At 50.9% G+C, this 23,964-nt stretch overlaps 1 protein-coding gene across 2 annotated transcripts in view; it reads left to right on the forward strand.

The window, feature by feature from the left end:
* Positions 1 to 23,964, forward strand: part of PLXNA2 (plexin A2) — a 211,598-nt gene that overhangs the window by 131,506 nt on the left and 56,128 nt on the right. For both annotated transcript variants that reach the window (XM_039230123.1, XM_039230124.1), the window contains exons 5-10: positions 5,568 to 5,668; positions 8,944 to 9,067; positions 10,834 to 10,987; positions 11,677 to 11,773; positions 15,011 to 15,125; positions 22,996 to 23,196. In XM_039230123.1, coding sequence (XP_039086054.1) covers positions 5,568 to 5,668; positions 8,944 to 9,067; positions 10,834 to 10,987; positions 11,677 to 11,773; positions 15,011 to 15,125; positions 22,996 to 23,196 — 792 coding nt within the window. The remainder of the gene's footprint in view (positions 1 to 5,567; positions 5,669 to 8,943; positions 9,068 to 10,833; positions 10,988 to 11,676; positions 11,774 to 15,010; positions 15,126 to 22,995; positions 23,197 to 23,964) is intronic.

Raw genomic sequence — 23,964 nt, forward strand, 5'->3', positions numbered from 1 at the left:
CCTGGCCTCACCCTGGGTGGTCCAGAGCCCACAGGTCTGCCATGTTCTTCAAGATCGTGAGGAATGAGGCTGGTTCCCGCCATTTTCTGTGACTTGTCCCCATAGCCAGTAATAATCTGATATCATGTCCCTCACAAGGCACACCCTGTGGACTACACACTGTGCTGAAAGAAGGGAGCGTGGGGAGAGCCACCCTAAACTCTGCACCTCCCTGGTGATGCCTTCCCACATAGTGCTCCAACCCCACTGAACCAGGCCAAGGAAGGCACTAGAGACGCGGGGCCCCAGGGCCAGAGGAGCCAAGAACGCAGTATGAGTCACCTTTAATTAAGAGTATTTCTTCGGTAAATGACTTAATAGGACAGTTATATTCATTAGAGGTATAATTATAAGACATAAGATCAAGCAGAAAAGAATGCAGAGTGTGAGGGCGGAATGGGTCCTAAGCAGCTCCGGGTTCGTGGGGAGAAGGCGCTGGAGGGGTCAGAAGAAGGGCGTCCTCCTGACTGTGGGCTTCTCCTTGCCACGCTCATAGAGCCTGGCTACCCTAGGATCCCAGCACTCAGGAAGGGAGCGGGGGGGGGGGGGGGGGCATGCTGAGGCATAATTAAATGCAATCATAATAAACAAACACTAATTAAAGCGTCACAGAGTGTCCCATTAAACTCTGAGTCAGCCCTGAGAGAGTGCCGCCTGACTCAGTGGACAGACGCTCCCCAGGAGAAAGCTCACCCTCCTTCCTGAGTCTCCAGAACCAACTCCCAGCCCCACCCCATCCCGCCCCATCCCCCTAGACTCCGGGTCCCAGAGCAGGGCGCCTGTCACCTGGGATGCAGGGTGAAGCACCAAGACATCAGAGATTCAAACTTGGTCCTTTAGGGCTTCTGCAGACTCAGAGTTATCAGGGGTAATTTCTCCCTGGACACAAAGCAGCCCCCTCTCCCCCTCAATCGGGTCTCTTCCTTTCCACATTCCCAAGGCAGAGTTTTATTCCATTTCTTCCTGGCCCTGGGGCTTGACATTTCAAAAGACTTCCCCGAGGGGCGAGGTTATCTGTATCCGAGGTCTCCAATCTTGAGGACGTAAGAATCAGTGGGGAGAGCTTGTTAGAGCGACTTCTCAGGCCCCATCCCAGGGTCTCTGTCTGACCTAGCAGGCTCAGGATCTTGTCTCCTGAGCCCACAGCTCATGCCAGCAGTGCCGGATCCAGGACCCTGCATCGAGCGCCACTGCTCCTTGAGAGAGGTTCAGGGCCACCTCTTAACAGAGGACGTGCCCTGGCTGAGAGGCTGGGGAGCTCAGACACTTCCTATGTCCCCACTTCTGTGGTCTTCTCCCTGCTTCCCAGCTGAACCCGCACCTGCCTTTCCAGATCTATACCCACCTCTCCCTTGCTCTCATGCCAAGTCTTCTGAAGAAACCCCGCTTTCCCCTTTGCACAGGGTCTTCATCTGCGTCAGTATCATTCCCTCTTCGAGACCCAGGCACATGCCTTATTTCTCATAAAACCTGCTTGGGACCCCCCCCCCCCTTCTGGAGCAGCACCGTCCCACAGAAATAAGACACAAGCCACAAATGCAAGCTCTGTGTACAATTTTAACTTCTCTAGAAGCTATATATTTTTTTTAAATTTTAATTTTTATTTAGTTTTTTTAGAGAGAGAGCAGGAGTAGGGGAGAGATAGCGGGAAAGGGAGACACAGAATCTGAAACAGGCTCCAGGCTCTGAGCTGTCAGCACAGAGCCCGACGCAGGGCTCGAACCCATGAACCACGAGATCACGACCCGAGCAGAAGTCGAACGCTGAGCCAACTGAGCCACCCATGCGTTCCTAGTAGCTATATTTTTTAAAGTAAGAGGGAAAGAAGTGACATTAACAATGGATTTCATTTAACCCAATGTTTGAAAATTTTCATTTTTTAACGTCTCCATAAAAAGTTATTAATGTGATATTGTACATTTTTTTCCATACAAAAATCATCAAAATGCAGGCTGTATTGTGTCCTGATTGCACATCTCAGTTTGAACTAGCCACATTTCCAATGCTTATAACCTCACAAGAGAGTGGCTATTGCATTGGACACAGCAGACATAAAAGTATTTTCTCTTTGCTGTGAATCCCCTCAGCTCTCTTGCAGCGCTTCTCTTCGAACACACATCACTTTCCTGTGTGTTGTTTTTATTGCTAGTCTGTTTGCAACTTGAAGGTGATGACTGTGTTTTAATGCTGTTGTTGTTTTCGTTCCCCTGAAGTGGCTAGTGCTGGCCTGTACGTAGGATGTGCTCAATGAGCATTGGTTGGTGAATGAATATAGAAGCACATGAACATAGGAAAGACTGAGGACCCACAAACATGTGACTTTGAGGGTCTTCTCCTGGTCCCTGTGACATTTCTTGCTTCTGGTTTGGGCACGGCTATGACATCCTTGAGGGGGACACCATTCGAGTCTTCGAACCACACCCCCACTCTCGTAAGTTTCCTGCTTCGCTTTGCTCTTCAACTCTGTGCATTACAAAAAAGAGAGAAATTCCCACCAGGAGGGCCCAGGAAACAGGAAAAATAGTTGTGCTCTTAGTTTCATGTTTGGAGAAGAACAGGGTTCTCACTATCTCCGTGGCACTTGGCGTGAAAGTGGCCTTTGTTGCCGGAGACACTGCTCCCATTCAGGGCCCCCTGTCCCAGCTGCTGAGAGCCGGGCTGTGTTTTGACAGACGGGCCGAATGCAATGCAGACAGTTGTTTTAATTTCCAGCCAGATGCAGACATCACTCACACGGAGCCCGAAACCCAAGAAAGGGAGGCTGGGCGCTGGGGTGCTGAGCTCAGGCCGCAGAGGGGGTCGGCAGGCGGAAGCCGCCCCGGGAAGTGGGGTCACAGATATACTGAAGGGCTGAGAGCCCCAGGCCCAGGAGAGGCACTAGGAGAGCACCTGGCAGGCACCTTGCAGAAAGGTGCTCCTTGTCAGAATCACAGGCCATGAGTCAGCGGGGAAGGGTCGCTTCTTAAGGCAATGTGATGCCAGTGGCCGGTGGCGATGGCTGGCTGTTAGCTTTTAACAGTACCAAGTCGTTCAGGGCAGAAATCATAAACAGTCTCAGGGAGGAGCTAGGTAAACTGTGGGAAATCAAATCCCAAACGTCAGAATCTGAAGGCCACGTGCAGCCTCCCTCGGAGGGAGGGCAGCAGTCCCTTTCCCGGCCCTCCAGACACCTGTCCCCTCCAGCCTGCTTCCGCATCCCGGGGATGGGAGTCCCTTCTGGAAGTGAGGGCTTTGCGTTACTGGACAACAATTACTCTCTTAGGTTGGGCTTTCCTGAAACTTCTCACCCGTGAGTCATACTGCTGCCACACTGCCGCCCTCCAAACATTGGAAAGCCACCTCCGTGGCCGCCTCAAGACTCATCTTCTTTGATCTAAATAAGCATCCCAGGGCCCTCAGCTGTACCTCGGATGCTGCATCTGGATCCCACCTCATCCTGCCCACTCTTCTGAGAACGACCTCTCTGGTTGCACAGCACTCCTCTTGGAGCAGAGACCTGTCTCCATCCTGACATTATTTCTGCACCCCAAGAGCAAATGAGCGCCTTCAGCTCTTATATCACCCTGTCAGGGCTCCCTGGACATCGAGTCAATACAAATCCTCAGGTCTAGTACACAGGAACTATTTCAGACCAGCCGCCACTTACAGGTCCAGTTGTTTTAACTGAATGGCAAGGTTTTACAAGCATCCTTCTTGCATTTCATATTTTTTAAGTTTATTTATTTATTTTGACGGAAAGAGCACAAGCATGATTGGGGGAGGGGCAGAGAGAGAGGGACAGAGAATCCCAAGCCGGCTCCTCGCTGCCAGCACAGAGCCCGAAGCGGGGCTTGAACCCACGAACCGCAAGATCATGACTGGAGCTGGAACCAAGAGCTGGACCCATAATAGGCTGAGCCACCCGGGCGCCCCTCTATATTTTTATTATTAAAAGGAGGTTGGGAATGTTTAAAGCTGGTCATGTCACTCACTTCTAGGTGACCTTGTAATGTGACCGTTAGGTGTTATGAGGTCGTAAGAATGAGGGACACCCAACATGGAAAGGAAGCTTCCTGAAGTTGGTGCACAGGACCCAAAACTGTCTGGCCCCCGAGTACGTCCCCTTACATCTCACCCCGCCTCATCCAGGATACACCCTTCAGTCCTGCCGAACTTAATCCACGATTATTTTGCTCGGGATGATCACTCCTCACACTGCCCTTCCGGGTCTGTGCATGGACCCACTTCTACCCTGACACACGCTTATTCCAGCGTCTCCTTGTCCCGACGGGGTGTCCTGGGTGCCTCGCCTGTACGTTCACACCCGTCCTATGTGAGGAGCTCCGTTTTTGCAGTCACCCACTCCCGCTGGACTGTGAGCTCTGTGGGGCAGGAGCTGGGCCCTGATGGCTGGCACTTCTCTCTCACCTGCACCCGAGTCTCCTTCTAATGACATCTGATGAACAGTTGCTAGATATGCGTGTTAGACGTACCCCAAGCCTCTCAGGATGATGCCGTGAAAGTGTCTCAGTGGCAGATCCTTTGTCCCTCTGCCAGAGGCAGAGCACGGTGCGAGAGGACCCTGGCTTGCATTTGTACTTGAGTTCGTGCAGCCCGTGGGTGGGGGACCTCTGTGCCCGGACACAGCAGAGCCCATCCGCAGCCCAGCCAATGGGTCCTGCAGCCCAGCAGCCCGATGCCCCAGCTAGCGGCAGTCCCAAACCTAGCAAATGGGACAGCTACCTCTTCCGGCCCCCTTACCTGGCCTGAATGCCACACACGCTGGGCAGGTGGGGGTGTCAGGTCCAAAGAGGCCCGGCTCAGGTCCCTGCAGGGCCCCGCTGGGGAGGCTCTCAGGCGTTTGCTGGGGCTGCATCCTGGGGGGGGGGGGGGGCAGGGACAGGGGCTTGGTCTGTGAATTCTCACTTTCCCCAGCAAGATGGACTCAGACAGGCAGCTCATCTCCGTGGATGTTCTCATTTAGCCAGACTTTTCAAAGGCTGGGAGATTTACTAGAAAAATTGAATGCAGCCATCAGAGAATGGGATAATTGGATCCAGGTGGTACGTTTGGTTGGATGTAAAGAGGCTGCGCCATGTGATGAATATTATTTGATAGGAAAAGTTTCTCCTTCTCTCCCTTTTTAAACGTTTCCTGTGCGGCCAGGATGTCTCAGCCCAAGCCCAGCTGAAAGCCCTTCAGAGACCAGTCGATGGCACTCAGTGGGCTTTCAGCAGAGTTAACCATTTTCAGCGCTTCCCACGAGCGAGCCCAGCTCCCGCACGGACGTTGGCGGCAGCAGAAAGATGCAGGCCTTTGCTCTGCCTCTGGCGAAGGCAAGCAGCAGCCTTGGGTCTCCCACCCCGGAAACACATGCCCCACCCTGCACCAGGCACACAGATGAGAACACAGAGCTGCCATCGATTTATCCCCCAGCGTCACCTCTTTCGGGGTGGCGACAGTGCGGGTGTGGGTAGGTGTGAGTGTGAACTCACACCAGCCTGTCACCCTACCCGATCTAACCTTGCCCTCTTCTGTCTCTCTGCCAGATCACCAGGGTCCCTGTGGAATCCTGCGAACAGTACACGACCTGTGGAGAGTGTCTGAGCTCGGGGGACCCTCACTGCGGCTGGTGTGCCCTGCACAACATGTAAGTTGGGGAGCGTTCTGAAGCAGGGCCCAGAATGCGGACACCCAGGTGCTTTCCTGGGGGTGTTGATGAGGATGTGACAGTGGTTTGCGGGGAGAGAGGAATGTCCAATCATCTAATGAAGGTTGGAGTAATTCTCATCGAGGTTGGAAAGCAGGAAGCGAGGCCAAGGGCGGGGTCCTTCCTTCCCAGTGTCAGTCAGTGCCTTTGTGTCTCTTTCATGTCCCTTCCAAATTCCACCCTTCCGACTGCTTTCAAGTTGCACCTTGTCATCATGGGGAAGGGTAGCAGTAGCGCAGAACTCATGGGGGTACCTGGAGAACCCCCGAGAACCTCCTCAGTGCATCCTGATCGAGGTGCCTCCTGCCGTCAGCGTGCAGATGGTGGTGCGATAGGGTGGGGGGATCTGGACTCCAGTGAGTCGCTGTGTGTCTGTGCGTGGTGCACTGACCGCTCTGGGCCTCCACTTCCCCAGCGCTGAATAAGGATAATGCCTACCTCGAAGGTAAACCCTGAGGATTAAATGAAATAATAAATGCTTTGGAAAAAAGGAAGCAGGGAAAAGGCTATACAAATCAAAATAGTTATTATGAACTCTGAACCTTTAGGAGGACCCTGCTGGCCTCATTAATTCAAGATTTCAAGAAGTCTGCATCTCACTCTAACTCTCCTCACCCCCCTATTCAGACCCATCCCTGCCTTGAATACCAGCTCAATAGAAATGCAAAATCACACTTAAACTTCCTAATTCGAAAAGCCCCCAGGGAGAGAATGGGGTGAAAACCCAAAGGCAGGAGCTGGCCAGGAATGTTGTTCCCCAAAGGAGTTGGAGCTCCGTGGCTTCGTGCCAGCCGGCAAAGCATCTCCATGAAATGTGCTGGGTTTGGGGGGTTTGGGGTGGAGGCGGAGGCGGAGGGCCAGAGTTCAGGGTCCTGCACAATAGCTCTTGGCTTCCAGCCTCAGCAGCAGGTGTTGCGAGGGCTATGGAGGGAGGGAGGGAAGCAGGCGCCTCACAGAAGCAAAATCTGGACTGGATTTGAGCCCACAAATACTGGGTTCCCTGCTTGGGTTTGGAGGTAAGAGACTCCTCAAGAAGTCGTGCACGTGCGCGTGAGCGCACGCGCACGCACACACACACACACACACACACACACAATGTTCTTACCAGAACCCGGGCGTGAGTTCGCATTCAGGCCAGACAAGTGGTCCAGATTCTGATGCCCCAGGAATGGCACCGGCGGCTAAAAGGGTTTCCCCTCCAGTGAGGCTGAGCAGCCAGCCTGCTGGATCTGCCTCCAGGGGGATTTCTCCCTGCAGAGAACCTGGCTGCTGCCCCTGCTGCGTGGAACCATCCAGGGCTACCTGCCCTGTTACTGTGCTGTGGGCGTGCACACACCACCGCTCCCTGCTCCCCACCTGGCCCTGCGTGGTTCGTGTCCCAGCACTTCTCGCATAGAACATGCCCAATACTGATGGGGGATCATCACTTATTCAACAGCAGGGGCCCCTGAGGCCCCCAGCTTGTGCTTGAGCCTACTGATCTATCACAGTGCCTTGAGTCTCCCGGTGGCCCCGCACCACCCCGTCATCCTCCTGTCTGCATGGGCTGTGGCTTCTAGAATGGCTGAGCCACATCCGATTGCCTCCAATTTCCTCTGGCCTCTGAACTCTTTACCTGTGGCGGAGAACCAATCCCTCCCACCTAGGGGCACATCTCTTCTTCCAGCAGCTCTGCCTACCAGGAACACCCAGGGACAAGCTTCTTCCTGTTTCTGCCCAGGAGGAAGGACCTTTCTCCTCTTAGGTCCTTCTCACTGTCACCCACACCCTCCCACCTGCCACTGACGGCCACCTCGTTAATGGGAAGGAGGCGATGGGCCCACTTCTAGTTCCCAGGCGCACACGCTGGACTTCAATGGAGGCAGAGGCCAAGGGAGATTGCTGAAGAGGCTCAGGGTCCAGGGGGATTTGGAACCTTCCTGTCTCTTCTGTATGCCTTGCTCTTGCAAGTGTGTTATTGTCTCCAAGGCTATTTATCTCTGTTAGGGCTGTTGCCATAAATAGTATGATAAAAAAGAGCCATTTCAGTGAGTCAATGAGATAAAGGCTCCAGTCAAGAGCTCACTTTAGAGCTGTCTTAAGGATTCACTTAAACCTCAATAATTCTTTTCTTTGACAGCATTCATATTTAGATCCATTATGTGCCTGGAAAGGGAGAGGGGAGAGGCGGGGGGGGGGGGGGGGGGCGTTCCGGTGGGAATCACTGCCGCATTGTGGGATTGTGGCATCTTGTATCTCGGTGGCTACTTGGTTGGAGAAGCACCAGCCCTGTGGCACAGGTGACATGCTTCCGCGCGCGCAGGCATCACCATCCCCACCTGCCATGCCGGGCAGGGGAGCCAGGAGCCAGGGATGAAGCCATAGGGAGAAATGGCCACAGAGCTTTCCGACAGAGAGGCAGCCCTGCCTGTGACTCCTGGTCTGTGTCTCTGTCTCCAGGAGTTATTTCATCCCGCAAATATTTACTTAAAATATACCATGTGACAGGTGAAATATCTCAATGCATAAAACATGGTCCCTGCCTTCAGAGAGCCATTAATCCAGCCACAAGGTCACATGTGCACCGCCCGATACAGCTAAGACCCGTCCAGATTTTTCCATTTTTTTTGGAGTAGAATAATAACATAAAGAGTCGTCATCATTAATATCATTATCATAAAAACCAAAAAGCCATTTTCTAACTACTAACTCATTTAATCCTTACACCAGCCCTATGACAAAGGGTAATGTTACTCTCTTCAACATTTTATAGTTGAGGAAAACAGGCACGGAGAGAAGAAGTAATTGCCTAAAGGGACACAGCCAGTATGCCATAGATTGGGGGGGGGGGGAGCGTAGTGGGTAGAACCCAGGCAACCTGGCAAAGCTCATATCCTTAGCCTCTTGTGTGCTAATTCTCACATTCCCCAAACTTCCCTCCTTTGCTCACCAAACATCCTAGAAAGATGCTATCTGTTGGAACTATACTTTATGCCTCAGTTGTAACCCCTGTAACTGTATTGAGAGTTAATCCCACTTCCTCTTAGTCTGTGTTTAACTGTGGTCAGGACCACCTGGGAGTCCCCCAAGCCCTCTGGGGTAACTGAAAAGCATACTGAGAAGCAAGCAACAAGCCTCAGAGCAGCAAACCCCTCTTACAGCCCCCCAGGGGACAGTGGAACCAAACCGAAGGTTCTCCAAAGGCCTGACCTCTTGTGAATCTGTGTTTATGGCAGGTGCTCCCGCAGGGACAAGTGCCAGCGGGCCTGGGAACCTAATCGATTTGCCGCCAGCATCAGCCAGTGCATGAGCCTCGAGGTGCATCCGAGTAGCATCTCAGTGTCTGAACACAGCCGCCTGGTAAGTAACTTGTCACAGGGGGCTGGCTGTGGCGGGAGGGGCACAGAGCGCCCTTGGGCGTGTGCATGTGTCCCTTTAACACTTGCCCGTGTATCTGTGACCGGAGTACGCTTTAAATGCTCCAAGGAAACTCTGTGTTTGTAGAAACCCTGTGATAACTCCTAATGTAGAGGGCACAGCCACTCTCCATACTCCTCACCCATTGATCTGTTGTGTAACTCTAGTAACAAACATTTACATTTAGTAACAAACATCTACATTTAGTAACAAACATCTACAATATAGAGCAACCCGATACTAAATAACACATTCTTCCTGGTCGTAGGCTGTATTAGAATTCATTTAATTATTTCTTTTTTAGAGAGAGACCTTAGGGGTGCGTGGGGGCGGGGGGGGGGGGGGGGGGGGGTGGGGGGGCGGGGGGGGAGGGAGGGACAGACAGAGACAAAGAGACAGAGGCTTAATTCACCACCAGTAGGTACTTACAGAGAATATTATAGAGAATAAAGTAGCCCTTAACCACCTGTCGAGGTACAACCCAAAATATTTCATGTCCTCAGGCCCTGCACGATTATTTCCTTCTGAAGGTTTTATGAGCATTTACGGATGTTAATTAGTGAATGAACCTTCCAAGATTTCCGTTCATTCATCCCCCCCAGGAGGTTTTGGCTCCCGTGGAGCTGAGGGAGCAAGCAGGGGAGTTTGTACCTAAGTCTCTAGGCCCCATGGAAACGAAACTGGGGCAAAGATTCAGCCGCAAACAAATGCCTGCAGAGGCTAGGTAACCCTCGCTGTGCGTGAGAAACCACTGCAAACAAATGCAGCCAGGTGTTGGTAGGAAGACCAAGGGAGACCTACCTAGTGGCTCCCAACCTGGAGGCCACAGCGGGGGGTGGCGGGGGTATTGGCACCATGAACCCTTATTTAAGGCCACTCCCTGTTGAGGAAGCCCGACTTCAAATTCTTCACCTGTTGTTTCCAATACCACTTAGATGTTCTGTCGTGGTCATTGAGAACAAACTCATCTCTGGCAGTCCGGGGAAGTTTTAGCCTTCGGAGGAGGGTATTCAAACCTGAAAAGGCAGGGAAGTGCTGGCCTAGATCGTTGGAACCCCAAGACAGCAGCAGACATCATCTGAGAGGCTGGTGACCAAGTCCCTTGCTGTCTCTGATCCCCACAGCTCCCTGTGAAGCCACCACCCTACTTGAGGGGAACTGTCAGCGAGCAAAGCGCCCAGGGTGGGGGCCACAGAGAAGCGGAAACTCTAGGCCACCCACTGACCTGATAAGCAGCCCCCGGAACAATTGTCAGGGAGAGGAGCTGGCTGTCTTCCCCCAACCTGGTAAACTCCAGGCTGGTGAGCCAGTGCTCTGACTTATTTGCAAAAGGCTCAGCTCATGCCCTGCTTTCCAGGTTCATGGTTTCATGTCAGAATGATGAGGTCTGAGATGGACTGTGATAACTTTCTCTCGAGTGCCCCTCACTCAGTCCTTTCCGATGCTGGACAGACTGAGAAATAATTTAATAATGATGATAATAAAGACCATCGACCCCACACGGCTGGCTGCGCTCCTGTATGACTGCTCTGTGTCGAAGCCGGAAGATCACCCAGACTGATGTCCTTCCTTAGGGGGTGAGGTCTAGGGAGATTAGTGAGCACGCAGGCCACAGCAGGGCCAGGCCTGGAGCCCACGTCTCCAGAGCCCCTGGGTCTCTTGCTGTGGCCTCGTCTTTTTGATCACGAGCCTCTTTGCTCCTCCCACAGCTCAGCCTGGTTGTGAGTGATGCTCCGGACCTATCTGTGGGCATCTCCTGTGCCTTTGGGAACCTGACAGAGGTGGAGGGACAGGTGTCTGGGAGCCAGGTCATCTGCATCTCACCAGGGCCCAAGGATGTCCCTGTCATCCCTCTGGATCAAGGTAAGAAGTGTGTGCCATGAGCATCACATGCCAGGGTCTGCCCTACCAGAATGGCCAAGAGTAAGGGGCACAGAGGATGGGGGGTGAGTAGAAGGCACAGGGGATGGGGGGTGAGTACAGGGCACAGGAGATGGGGGGTGAGTACAGGGCACAGGGGATGGGGGAGTGTGTGGCGAGCACCAGCACCAAAGTCTCCTGACCACATCTTCATATTGCAGACATTCACATGGGCTTGTTATATAACTTGTTTGAGTTTGCAAGCTGATTGTCATGGCCCAAAGAGAAATTCAGAAAGAAGGAAATCTCTTGCTCCCATCTGGGTTAAGCCTACACAGTGTGCGGAGAGCTTTCCCCACTTCCCTTCGAGGGCTGCAGCCAGTGATTTTCAGCGGGATTCTCTCCATGGCGCGGGGCGGGGGTTGAGGGGTTCTGGCCTAATACATCTGAAAGTCTTTCAGCAACTGGACATGTGTAACCAAAAGCAAGGGGTTCTGTGGGGTCGGATTCATTCTGTTTTCCCTAAGAGGGGGTGAGGGGCAGTCTGGATGTCTGTGATGGGCACCTCAACAGGACTGTCTTGGAAGGAGACGACTCGGGCAGGTTCCATTACCATCTGTGCCCTGAGAGATGATACTCAGATTCTCCACTGGGCCCCCAGGTTGTTACCTTTTCCTTTTTCTTCCCCCCAGACTGGTTTGGGCTAGAGCTGCAGCTGAGATCCAAGGAGACAGGGAAGATCTTTGTCAGCACCGAGTTCAAGTTCTACAACTGCAGCGCCCACCAACTGTAAGCACTTACCCCGGGCCTGGCTACGGGCCTGCGTTTCTCTAAGCTCCAACAGTGTTGTTTGTATTCACCTCCTAGTCTCCACACAGGCCCTGAGTTCTGTCTGGCTCATTCACGTACCTTAAATGGAACGGCATTCACTGTCCACAGCCTCTGATCCCACTCAGGCTCCCTCACTGGCCCCCCAACAACCCTTCCCCCGATTCTCAAGCCGAGACAGTTAAAAACAAAGTATGACATGAAGGCAGAGGTCATGGCCTAAGGATCATAAGAAAATTTCTCTGTTTTAGACCAGTTGGTGGTAGCTTTGAACGCAGAGATTGACAGTGAATGGAGGTTAGATACATCCTCCATGACCAAGTCGGGAGGGACTCATTAAGTGGCAGCCATGCACACTGGTGCCCCTAGAGAAGGACATGATAGAAGGGCCCCAGGCTGGGAAGGGGAGAGCAGACTTTAAGAACACCTTGGTCCAAATTTAGCCTTCAACTTAAAAAAAAAAATTTTATGTTTATTTATTTTTTGAGACAGAGAGTGAGCGTGTGGGTTGGGGGGAAAGGGGCAGAGAGAGAGAGAGGGAGACACAGAATCTGAAGCAGGCTCTAGGCTCTGAGCTGTCAGCACAGAGCTTGACATGGGACTCGAAACCATGAGCCGCGAGATCATGACCTGAGCCGAAGTCAGGCGCTTAACCGACTGAGCCACCCAGGCGCCCCTAGCCTTCAACTTTTTAAAGAGGAGAGAGAAATCAGACCAAGCCAGCAGCCTCCCTGACGGCTTGGTAGAGCCCAGCTGGCCTCACCAGCCATCCCCAGCAGTGGGTGCCCACAAGCTATGAGATTCTGCAGCTGTGCAAGAAAAGAGACCCATATTTAGCTTCTAACAATTTTCTCTGGAAGAGAAACTGAGGCCCCTACCATACAGACTGAGAACCTTATACCACTTAATTTAAAAAAAGGGAGACAGGTCTCTTGAATAGGGCCACATAGGGGCCACCGAAACAGTGACCATGGACATTCCACAAAGAGATAAATTAAGCAACAACTCCATACCAAGCGATGGAATAATTGGGAATATTCCATGGACCATCCTTCCCGTCCCCCAGAGCAGAAACGTGACATCTCATAACTCCAAGGCATCAAGTCTGTAGGGCCCAGGCGGTGGACATGATGAGTTCAGCAATCCCCGTGGGAAGAGGGTCTGTTTGCAGCTATGCCCAAAAGGGATCATTAGCCACTGAAATAGACAAATGAGCCAGTCCTCCTTAGTCTCTCCTTCTCTCATCTTGATTTTTATGATGAGAATCATCTACTGGAATTCTAGGGTCCCTACAGTAGTTAGGGAAGGAGACACAGCTGAGCCCCGTTGGGACAAGTCAATAGACATCCCAGGATAGACGGGACAAGTGGTGAAAATGGCCTGGGGAGGGGGCAGGGCAGTAAGTGTTGAAGCTAAAATACAGTTGCCCACTAATCACTGCGCCCCAATCCCAGCCAACCGAGTTTGGGGGAAATGCAAGCATCTTAGAGACAGAGACTCTCAAACTCCAACATGGTGGTGATGGAATTCATTGTTTGTGAGAGCACGCTCATCTCCGTGACAGTTTGGTGTGATGTCACCACTTTTCATTGCTATGGCAACAGAAATGCAGTCACAGGCAGCTAGTTTTAGCCAAAAAAAAATAGGTCTCCTGGACAGCAAAGATTCCATTTTACCCCAAACACTATGTACCTTACCCTTCTCTGCTCCTGGCATTCATAGCAAAAAGTGACAGAATCAAGTTCAATCCTCTGCTTTTAATATGGTAAACTAAGGCCCACAGGGGATAAGTACTGCAGCAAAGGTCACAAAATCAGCCAGTGGAAGGGCCAGGCCTGCATCCCTCTCATCATTCTCTGTCCGTTTTCATTATTTACTTGCTGAAGCATGGATGTTAGCAAGAACCAGTCAATCTGACCTAAGCTCAGAAACAAAATAACTTTGGGCATTTCTAGAAAGGGATAAAACTGATCAGTATGGAGAAGATGAGGTGTCAATGGGCTAATGCTCCCACAGGAAGGTGGCATTTTAGCCTGTCCCCCAACAACCTTGGATGGACACCCACCTGCCCAAGTATAAAGAGAGAACCCACCAGGTGGCGCCAGATTGCAGACCCAGCTGCGTCCCTTCCAGTTTGGTTTAGTTGTGGTCTAGGGGAGCTGACAAGGAGCAGGAAGACCAACCCCCGCCCCCCCCACAACACCCAACTCCATTGTAATGGGCAGGTCACACACAGCCAAAATAATACACACAGCCTCAGGTGAAACTAGAGAGAAAGAAGCGCTTGCCCTGGCAGGAAATTCATGAGCCACACACCTATTGCCACACACCTATGCCTTGCTTCTTGGAGAGTGCTACAAAATTACCATTTAATATTGTTAACTCCCCCAAAGCCCAGAAACACAGGTGATTGAACCAGTCGTTAACAGTCAAAAGTGACTTAAGAGCTTAAAATCACAGGTAATTTAAGCACTTGAAAATAACACTCACATTTAACATTGTACCTTTCAAAACCATTTCCTACACATTATCTTGTTTGATGCTAAACAGCCCTGTGGAGCAGACAGGAAAGTTTTATTACAGACGAAGAAATTCGGGTGCAGAAGATATAGTGACTTACTCAAGGTGACCCCAGTGGCAGCGGGTCTAGATAGATAAGGTCAAGACTGCTACCTGCCCAGTTTCTATCCCTATGCTTTTCTGTCTTATGAGCCTCATACAGGCTATTGTCTTGTAAGTGCTGGTATGCTGATAAATGTTCAACTACCAGCAATCAGAGGGGAAAACTCCAGTATGTAGCACTTGCCAATTTCTGTGGTGTAAATACTCTGTCCGTGGCTGATTTCAGGTTACTAACATGACGCTAACCCACTTGCAAAATTCCTGAAATTGTAAATAACCAGCTCTCACGAGCTAATGCAGGGCAGTCCTAACACATCATTGCTTCATAAGTTATATTCCTTCCACCATATTCCTTCCACTTTGGACTCTTTTTTTTTTCTTCCAATTATCTGGTCCTATGAATGCCTTCAAGGGAGACTCCATGGTTCTCAGTGCTGGGGGATGTCCCCATGAATCGACCCTCCTGAGAGAGAGACTAGGATAGCAGACGTCCATCATGACACATGGGCTACCCGGCACCCTGACCTTCCCTGTCTGCTCCTTTCTCTTTGCCTCTTACTATCTTCATCCTTGCAGGTGCCTGTCTTGTGTCAACAGCGCCTTCCGCTGCCACTGGTGCAAGTACCGGAACCTCTGCACTCATGACCCCACCACCTGCTCCTTCCAGGAGGGCCGGATCAACATTTCAGAGGTAAGCAAGGCTCACCTTGGCATGTGACGTTCTCAGTAAATCTGAGTGGCCCTCCCTGTACAGATTGGCAGTCCAACGGCTTGGTCGTCTCCTTGCCCTGACCCATCTTGGTCTTCTTCCTGGAGCTTCTACGTGTTAGAAAGCCCCATTATTATAAAACTGAAAAAAGTGGTAGAAAATACCCCAGAGGCAGAGAAATAGGCTGTATCTTCTAAACTGTTAAGGTTCTTTACATTCAAAGGCTTGAAGAAAACTGAGGATTGAGACTGAAAGCTAAGAGGACATATCCAACCAACCAGACTCCATTGTCCAGAAGAGTGCAGTGAATGGCATTTATTCTTTGGGTCTAAGCCCTTTACTTGGCTGCAGACATAGTCCAGTTCAATAGAACATTCACTCTCAACCATTCTTTCATGCCAGCCTCTCTTCCAAGGCTAAATTTCAATGATTCTTTGACTCTGATGTGTGACTGGGTGGGTGGCCTTATAGAAAGAGAAGGAAATTCGGCTGGTGGAAAGAACCAGACCTTGCTAAAAGTCCCAGTTTATTATACAGGCAGTGTTCCATCCCTAGAGCCTGACCTACCTTTGTTATTAACACAGTGAAATATCAAATTGCTTGTCTTTCCAATGAATATCGCATCTAGTTAGTATTCATTGATGCTGACTTGCGTACACGTTCACAACATACCTTAGGAAAATGAAGGCTGCGTGGTCCATTTCCCTTCTTGTGTTTCATGTTTTTCACACCCTTGCGTGGCCAACTGGTTGGGTCTGAATGACTGTAGAGACCTAGTGTTCATGCAAATTGCACATATGTGTATACATGTGCAATTCCCCTCTTCTTCCACCTTTTAGAAAGCCCACAAATGTAAATATGTGACAGTATAGCATTTACATATTCTACTATGCTCTTTTTATACACGTGGCCCTCTTGCACTAGACTAGAAGCTCCTTGAAGGCAAGGGCTATATCTAATCTTTAAATCCTCAGTGTTTTCTTCAGTGAATGTTTGCAGAATGCATGAGTGAAAGAATGGATGAAGGAATGACCGCTTTAAATGAATGCCATTGACAGGAAGGGTTCCTTGGATCTGATTCCTTGGATTTGTCCAAGATTTCAAGAAATAGAATCTTACGTGTTTCCTAGTCTTGACAGAAGTCCTAGTTGCTTCTGTGAATAAACATAAGGAAGTCAGCCTTAATGTACATATATCACATCCTCATGATGTATACTTTAAATATCTTATAATTTTTTTTTTGTTAATTATACCTCAAAAAGCTAAACAAATTAAATAATAGAAGGCCTTGAACTGTTTCTCAAACACACACCCATGGCCTTGAAGTCGTCTTAGTTTCTGAAAGAATATGTGTTCTATTCAGCCAGAAAAAATGGAATTTGCCTGTCTTTAAAGAGAGAAATATAGACGGTGCGCCCCGGTGGTGTTGAAGGCAGGCCGTCCGCGGGCGCCCCAGCATGCCGGAACCAGTTAGGTAGTGCCCTGAAAACCTTTCCGAAAAAGATCTCCCTCCAGCCGGTTGGTGTGCTTTGATGTCGCTGACCTGAAAGCAGTGCTGTGGCCTTAGTGGACACTGGAAATTAATCCCAGCCCTGGGAGTCTGCGAGAGTATGGAACTGCTTTCAGGCCAATCTTCTCATTCAGAGGAAATGGCCAAAGGGCTTGAGGGTACAGAGTGGAGGGCGGTTCACCCAGCTTGGGAGTCAACGAAAGAATGGCTAATGGAGGCGAGGCAGACCAGGAATAGCAGAAGCCACAGATGGGGCTGCTCAGAGGCAAAGGTCTGGCGGTGCAGAGATGGTATTAAAGGGTCTCCGAAAGTGACCTTCATACGGGCCACTTCTATGCTTCAGAGTTCCTTAATAAAGGAAGGTGAGGCAGACCACAAATTGCAGAGAGAGAGAAAGAGAGAGAGAGAGAGAGAGAGAAGTGCAGGTCTAGACAAGAAAGAGCAGCTGCTTCATTTTCTCCCAGGGGCTCCCCCTCGGGCAGAAAGAAACCCAAAGCCAAGCCTGAAAGCGGCCTGCAGCTGGAGTGAGGGCAGGAGGAGTGGCGGACAGAGCAAGACAAATCAACTCTGCCGGGGTGTGGGAGCCAGAAGGCTAATTGGAAACATGCCGGCCTCCCTCATGCCCTTTAGAAGTCACTGGAACATGGTTCCCTCTCAGCCACGGGGGAGAGACTCTCCAATGTTCCAGAGGCTGGGCCTGAGAGAAGCCTTTGCCACCAGGCGACTCAGGATTGAATTAATATTAAAAGAACCCTGGGGGTAAACCCAGAGGCTTCCCACTGCCTTTCAGTTACACTTTCTTTCCTGAATGTCTGTGGCGTGGCTTGGGTGGGGGGCGGGGAGGAGGTGCCCTTTGCCCCTTCCCCGCCTCCACCTCTCCTGAGGGGGAGGGCCTGAACTGCCACTCTCTCACTGCCGACATGCGCCCGCCCCCGGTGTGGGCCCTGGGGCTGGCTCTCTGGAGGCCTGGTGATGGAAGCCTGGTCTGCAGCCGGCTCCTAACTTCACTCAGGAAAGAAAAGTGGGGTCGGTTCCCAGCAAGCTTGTGAGGGCCACTTCCTCAGCTGCCTCGAACACTGCCGAAACCCTGGCCGCAGCCGTTTGCACCTCCCTTCCCAGCAGCTAGCTCCTAGGCCCTACTCTTTTCTGTCCAAAGCTCTGCTTTGGGGAGCCCCATTCCTGAAAATGTGGAGGGCAGCTAAGGAGCACCCAGCCAGCTTGGGTGGAGTTTTCCTTACTGTATTTAGAGTCCAACCGGACATCTTTAGATCATTCTGGGGACTGGAAATCCATGAGGTGCCTCTTTAGGGGGTCCTAGAATATCTACTCTATTTCTAGTAAGAGCTCCCGAACTCTGAATCAAAGTTTTGTCTGTCTACTTCCTAGAAACAATATCTAACCAATGAGCTCCATTGGTTCATGCGGCTGCATTAACGTACACACATCTCTAACTCTCCCACACGTGACAAGAGTTCTCAAAGCTTCTATGTCAGCTCAGGGGGACCACCAGCAGCAGCAGCAGCAGCACCTGAGTACCTGTTAGAAAGTCAGCTTCTTGGGCCCCATCCCAAATTAGTCTAAAGATTAAGAGTCATTGACATAGGGCATCTCATTGGATTCTTGACACAGACCTGCGGTGTCACGTAATTCATAATTGACATGTGGAGTAACCAAGATGCTACAAGTTTAGGTGTTTTGCCCAAGGCTGCAGAGAACTCAGGCATCCACAGAAGCTGAGTGCAGCACGCTTCCTGCAGAAAATCCGAGCCGGTTTGTTTGTTTGTCCCCATGGCCACAGCCACACTTGCCGGCCAGACCCCAGTGTGGCTTTGTGCTATTTGGTCGTGAGGGTTCAGGGTTTATAGGGACGTACAAACCCCCCTTCCCAGGTGGAAAAACTGCCCTGGAAGGTGGGTCAGCAGGACCACTTCCAGATACACAGCCAGCCAGCACACGAGGGAAATCTGCCCACTTTTTCCATTTAATCTACTCTCTGAAATGGATTCTATTACAGATTAATAAACTGAGGTTTAGGTGAATTAAACAATCATCCCAAGGTCATCAGATAAATGCAGATGTCATGACTCGGAGCATATGTCCCCCAGGTTGACTCTGGGTAGGTTGAAGTCCTTTGATCCTGCACTCACATCCACAACAGAGGCACACACAAGAAGTGCACAGTAGTATTAATGGCATTAACCCAGCTTAGTGCTGTTAACAACATACTTCCATTTGCCTCTTTCGTGCAGTTGAGGGCTGTCGCATATGACAGGCCCCATTTTATAGATGAGGAAACTGAATTTCAAATGGACCATCTCTTGAGATCTTTTAAGGTTGTGAGCCAGACCTTTCCACTGCTCAGGTCACAGTCGATCTCTGCTGGGAGCCCCCCAGGTCTCTGCTTCCCTGGGCTGGATCAAGCTGCAACACGGTGTTAGCAGGCGGGTGTGCACCGGAGTATGTATGGCTTTCAGCTTTCAAAGCTCATCTCCCTCCATAGCTAAACCAGGCCTAGTGAGATGTAGATACATAAATATCTTCTTTACGCCCTGTCCCAGGGGAAAGATAGAACCAAATAAATCCGATTAGCTTCCCAGGATCCTGGCTGCTCTCTCTCTTTGAAGTCCAGTGGGTGAAGATAATGCCATTTCCACATGGGAGAAGTCGTTTCCGAGGGCTGTACGGTCCCCCGCGCTGAGAGCTCTAGAAGCACAGCTAAACAGAGTGGCCGATGGGGCCCCAAGGCGCATGGGGCTCCCACGCCAGGGTCCTATGTAGCCATGGCTCCTCCTCCCCAGCCTTCCGCCATCCCTGGGATGTTCCCAAATAGGACATCTATTCATCTTGACAGAAACTCAAATTGCTGCCAAGGAGGATCCTGTTGCCAGTTGGCCTAGAGACAGAGAGGAGTAAGATGACCTAAAGAGAGTGGGGACCAGCGGTAGCAATGGGCATTTTAACAACACTGACAACAGTAGTGACACTCTGCAGGAAAAGAATAACGTGACAATTTGGTCTCTTCTTCTTAGGACAGGAATCGTGTGTGTGTGTGTGTGTGTGTGTGTGTGTGTGTGTGTGTGTATGCGCGCGCGCACGCGCATGCACCCACACTCATAGAAGCAATCAGGATGGAAGTGGTCTCATTGTATCACATGAAACCCATTGCCTTCCCCAAGGCCCCGAGGCATTGAAGTTCCCACAACTTGGCAGTTTTCTGGGCTGCTGGCCTTCCTACACCTGCCATTGGCCTTCACTACTTCCATTGCTACCCAGGACTGCTGCTTCCTCGTTAATACGTTCACCAGAACCATTCACAGCCCAAGTTCTGCATCTTCCCCTGTTTTCCAAGAAGAAGAGAGTACACCGGTCCCAACCCCCTTTTTCCTTTTCCCTAGAGAATAAGAGAAAGAATCCAACTCTGTTTGGCCTCAGGGAAATAGCCAAAAAACAAAACAAAAAAACAAAACAACACAAAAAAACAAAAGATAAGACATCTGTTCTCTACTGAGGCAGTTTGGAACCTGGTTAGGCAATTGGGAAGCCCCTAATCATTGTCTTTAAATTTAGTCCCAGAAGGTCTGAAATAGCAGACTATGGGTATCTTTTCTAAAATGTTAGAGTCCCTTTAAAAAAGAAACAGAAAAACTCCTAAGAGTACTCATAAAGTGTCTTCTTAAGATTCTCCAACTCCAGGGACACATGGGGGGCTCAGTCAGTTAAGCATCCGACTTTGGCTCAGGTTGTGATCTCACAGCCGGTGAGTTCGAGCCCCGCGTCGGACTCTGTGCTGACAGCTCAGAGCCTGGAGCCTGCTTCGGATTCTGTGTCTGCCTTTCTCTCTGCCCCTCCCTCGCCCACTCTCTGTCTCTGTCTCTGTATCTCTCTCTGTCAAAAATAAACATTAAAAAAACTTGAATACAAAAATTTTTTAAATTCTCCAACCTCCAGGTTAGACCAGACTTAGCCCAGACAAAAAAGATGAGGATTTGCTCACCTATGTGTGTGTACATTATATGTAAATATGTATATAATACAATAAATGTGTCTATAAAACCATAGAAGTATATATTTGTCGAAGTTAAAAGAATTCTACAATCTTGTTTACAAACCCAAGACATTATACTTCCAAAAACACATCTTTAAGACCTTGCTGCTGAAATTTGAATTTGTTCTCGGAGCTCATTAGAGATGAAAAACAGCTAGTCATCACTTACAATGTCTCAACTAGTTCCATTTCTGAAAGTAGATTCTCTCTCTGTCACAGATACACACACACACACACACACACACACACCCCTCATTATGCCTCAGCCTTATTTCTAGTCTAAATTAAAATTCTAGTTTATTAGATGCGACAGGGATTTGTTCACCACCAACAGGAAGTAGTATCTCCTTTTCCAGGGGGTGCCTGGATTTCCCTGAAGTGGTGTTCATTTTTTTTTTCTTGGCTATAAATATATGAAAGACTTGTCAAGAATGCCCTCAGGGCATGAAAGTAAAAGTGCAGTAAAGAGCAAGTTTATGAGTTGGCAGTTTGACTGACTGGCTTCCTGACAGGGACCTCTGTGCTCTGGGCTTGCCTTATGATCCTGCCTCTTGTAGAAACCTCACCCACTTCATGTCCTCACGAGCAGTTAGTCTACAGGTGAGGGAGGGCACCAGTGACCTCGGAAGTTCTTCCAGGTCCTCCCAGATAAGTGGAAAATTTCCCCAGCTTTTCATAAAGTCTCAGGATTCCTTATTAGATTTGGACATGCCCACTTAGGAATCATGGGACTCCAGAAACAGCGACCATTTCTAGCCCCAGCTTTGGGAATCAGACTCCTTCTCAGGTCTCTTGGTGCTCAGAAGTCAGGGCTTTCATCTCTGAAGAATCTAGGAAGCTGGAGGTAGAAAGTTGGAGATCTTGTCATCTGAGGCACATAGGATACAGCCTCATCCCCTCAAGGCTCATACACCGGTGAGGAATACAAGTCAACAAGAAGTTGCGATTCTGAGGGCTAAACGCTATCATGGGAGAATATTCATAACCCATCCAGAAGGCCAGGGCAGGGAAAGGGTCAGGGACAGCTATCCAGTAAATGAGCCGCGGAGCTGAATTTGAAGGCTAATTAAGAGGCATTCAGCTAACAGAGGGACTGAGGCAGGGGCCAGGATGACGTAAAGGGTCAGGAAGTGGTACTGCGTGTTTCTAGTGGAGAGAAAAGCATCTCTGAAGGACCAGAGGCCCATGAGTCAAGGACATTGTCTCGAGAACTAATCTGAAGTCCCATGATGTGGCCGGAGCAGGATGCATGAGGACCTTCATACAGGGTAGGAAGAAGGCAGAGGCCAGGCGGAGAGGGCTTGTAGCTGAGGCCCAGAGGAGAGACGCAACTGCTTCCGCCTACACTGTGGTCTACAGGTCTCTCCCATGTGTTCCCAAATGCTGCCTCTGAGAACCACCACAGAGAGGAAGGCAGTGGGGAGCCAGGTGCCTCCTTCAAGAATTTCCCTGTTTGGTCCCTGGAGACAGGAAGTGATTGCATATGGAGGCAGCTGGCCCTCACCATCCTCCCTGCCAGGGGCTTCTGGGCTCTGTCTCCCTCAAGAAGGAGAGAGCGGGGAGGGGAGCCAGGCTGTGGGGAGGTGGCAATGTGACCTTCGGGAGAGAAGCAACGTCCAGCCATAAAGCTCGGGAAACTCCATCCGGCTTTCCCACTTCCTTGGTCTCTCTCAGTCCTCCCCACAGCCCCTCCCCACCCAGACTTTCTTCTCCGGTTTTGTTTGCCGAAGCAGCACGGCATTCATGCAGGGCCTGGTAATGAAACGAGATAAAAAGCCAGAGCAAGTGTTTAGAGCATTGCCGGGAAGGTTGATCCCCGTCCTGGAAAGGCCGGCTCAGTCGGAGCCGAGAAGCTGAGGCTGTCGATAACAGAATGCCTCGGGCCGGACAATGCATGAGGGACAGGAGCCCTAGAAAGGATGAAACAGAGAGGCGGGGGTTCGAGGTTGGGGACAAGGACACACCGGGGCCTCTTTTATCCTCTGTGGCAAGAGATAAAACCCACAGCCTGCCACACCGGTGCTTGGAAATTAATTCCTAGATTGCGACATACACACCAGGTCCGGGACAACCTGTGGGCTGGGATTGACATTGTCGAATCCCCAGGAGCTAAGAGCTAGATTTCATTTTCCCTGCGGCCTCCCCATGCCCTTTACATGAGGGACATCGTTCTCGTGGGCAGCCCACCCGGCCACGAGAGGCTCTGGTGGGGCATCCGGGTCCTGTCCCCTGCCCTGGCTCAGGGGAGCAGAAAGACATGATCCAGGACAGACGATGCCTCTCTGCTTGCTCCCCAGGACTGTCCCCAGCTGGTGCCCACGGAGGAAATCCTGATACCAGTCGGGGAGGTGAAGCCAATCACCCTTAAGGCTCGAAACCTGCCCCAGCCTCAGTCGGGCCAGCGAGGCTATGAGTGTGTCCTCAACATCCAGGGGGCGGTCCACCGCGTCCCCGCCCTGCGCTTCAACAGCTCCAGCGTCCAATGCCAGAACAGTTCGGTAAGAAGCCTCGTGCCGGCCCTGCCTGGAGCAGGCCTTTCACTCACACCCTGCCCAGGCCCGACCCTCCCCCTTCCCCCAAACCTTCCGGATCCACAGGCTGGCCCCACATCCCCAGGGATGGAGGAGTGTGCAAGCATCTCACACCTCTCAACCAAATCAGGGCAAGATAACGGGGACAGAGGAGGCAGGGTTCTGTGAGGGCCCTAATGGCCTAAGTTGAGAGCTCTGTTCCTTTCTGAATTTAAAGAGATCTCTTGGTCTTCAGTGAAATTTCAGCCAAAGCCAAACCCCCTTCCCCACTGACGAATAAACCACAGGAAACCCGGCCAGGAGCTCAGCAGAAGTAGTATGGTGTGAGTGGAGGTGTGGGGGGGAGAAGGAGGGAGCAGTGAACTTCAAGAGCGGCAAGGGTTAAACCAATCCTGCATGCCAGACAGATAGCACGAGGTGTTTAATTATAATACTAGCCCAGAGAAGATCTTTTTATCTGCCAACTCCTGTCTCTGACTATGGGGGGTCAGCTGGAGATGGGGGGCGTGATGTGACAAAGGTGTTGAGGGAAGCTAATTCGCCTGGGAGAGATAAAGAGAATCTGGGCTTCTTATCAGGCAGCTGTCAGATTCCCAGGTCACAGGCGCTTGATAGAATTTGTAATCGTGGAAGGCCGCCAAGCGCGAGGGGAAGGTGGGTTGTGAAAAAAAAAAAAAAGCAACAGGACAAAGGGAGGAAGGTGGTGGGAAAGGCCGGGGGCAGAGGGCGGGCGGT

Source organism: Hyaena hyaena, unplaced genomic scaffold (genome assembly GCF_003009895.1).
Source record: "Hyaena hyaena isolate Hyena2069 unplaced genomic scaffold, ASM300989v1 scaffold_43, whole genome shotgun sequence".
Taxonomy (NCBI): Eukaryota; Metazoa; Chordata; class Mammalia; order Carnivora; family Hyaenidae; genus Hyaena; species Hyaena hyaena.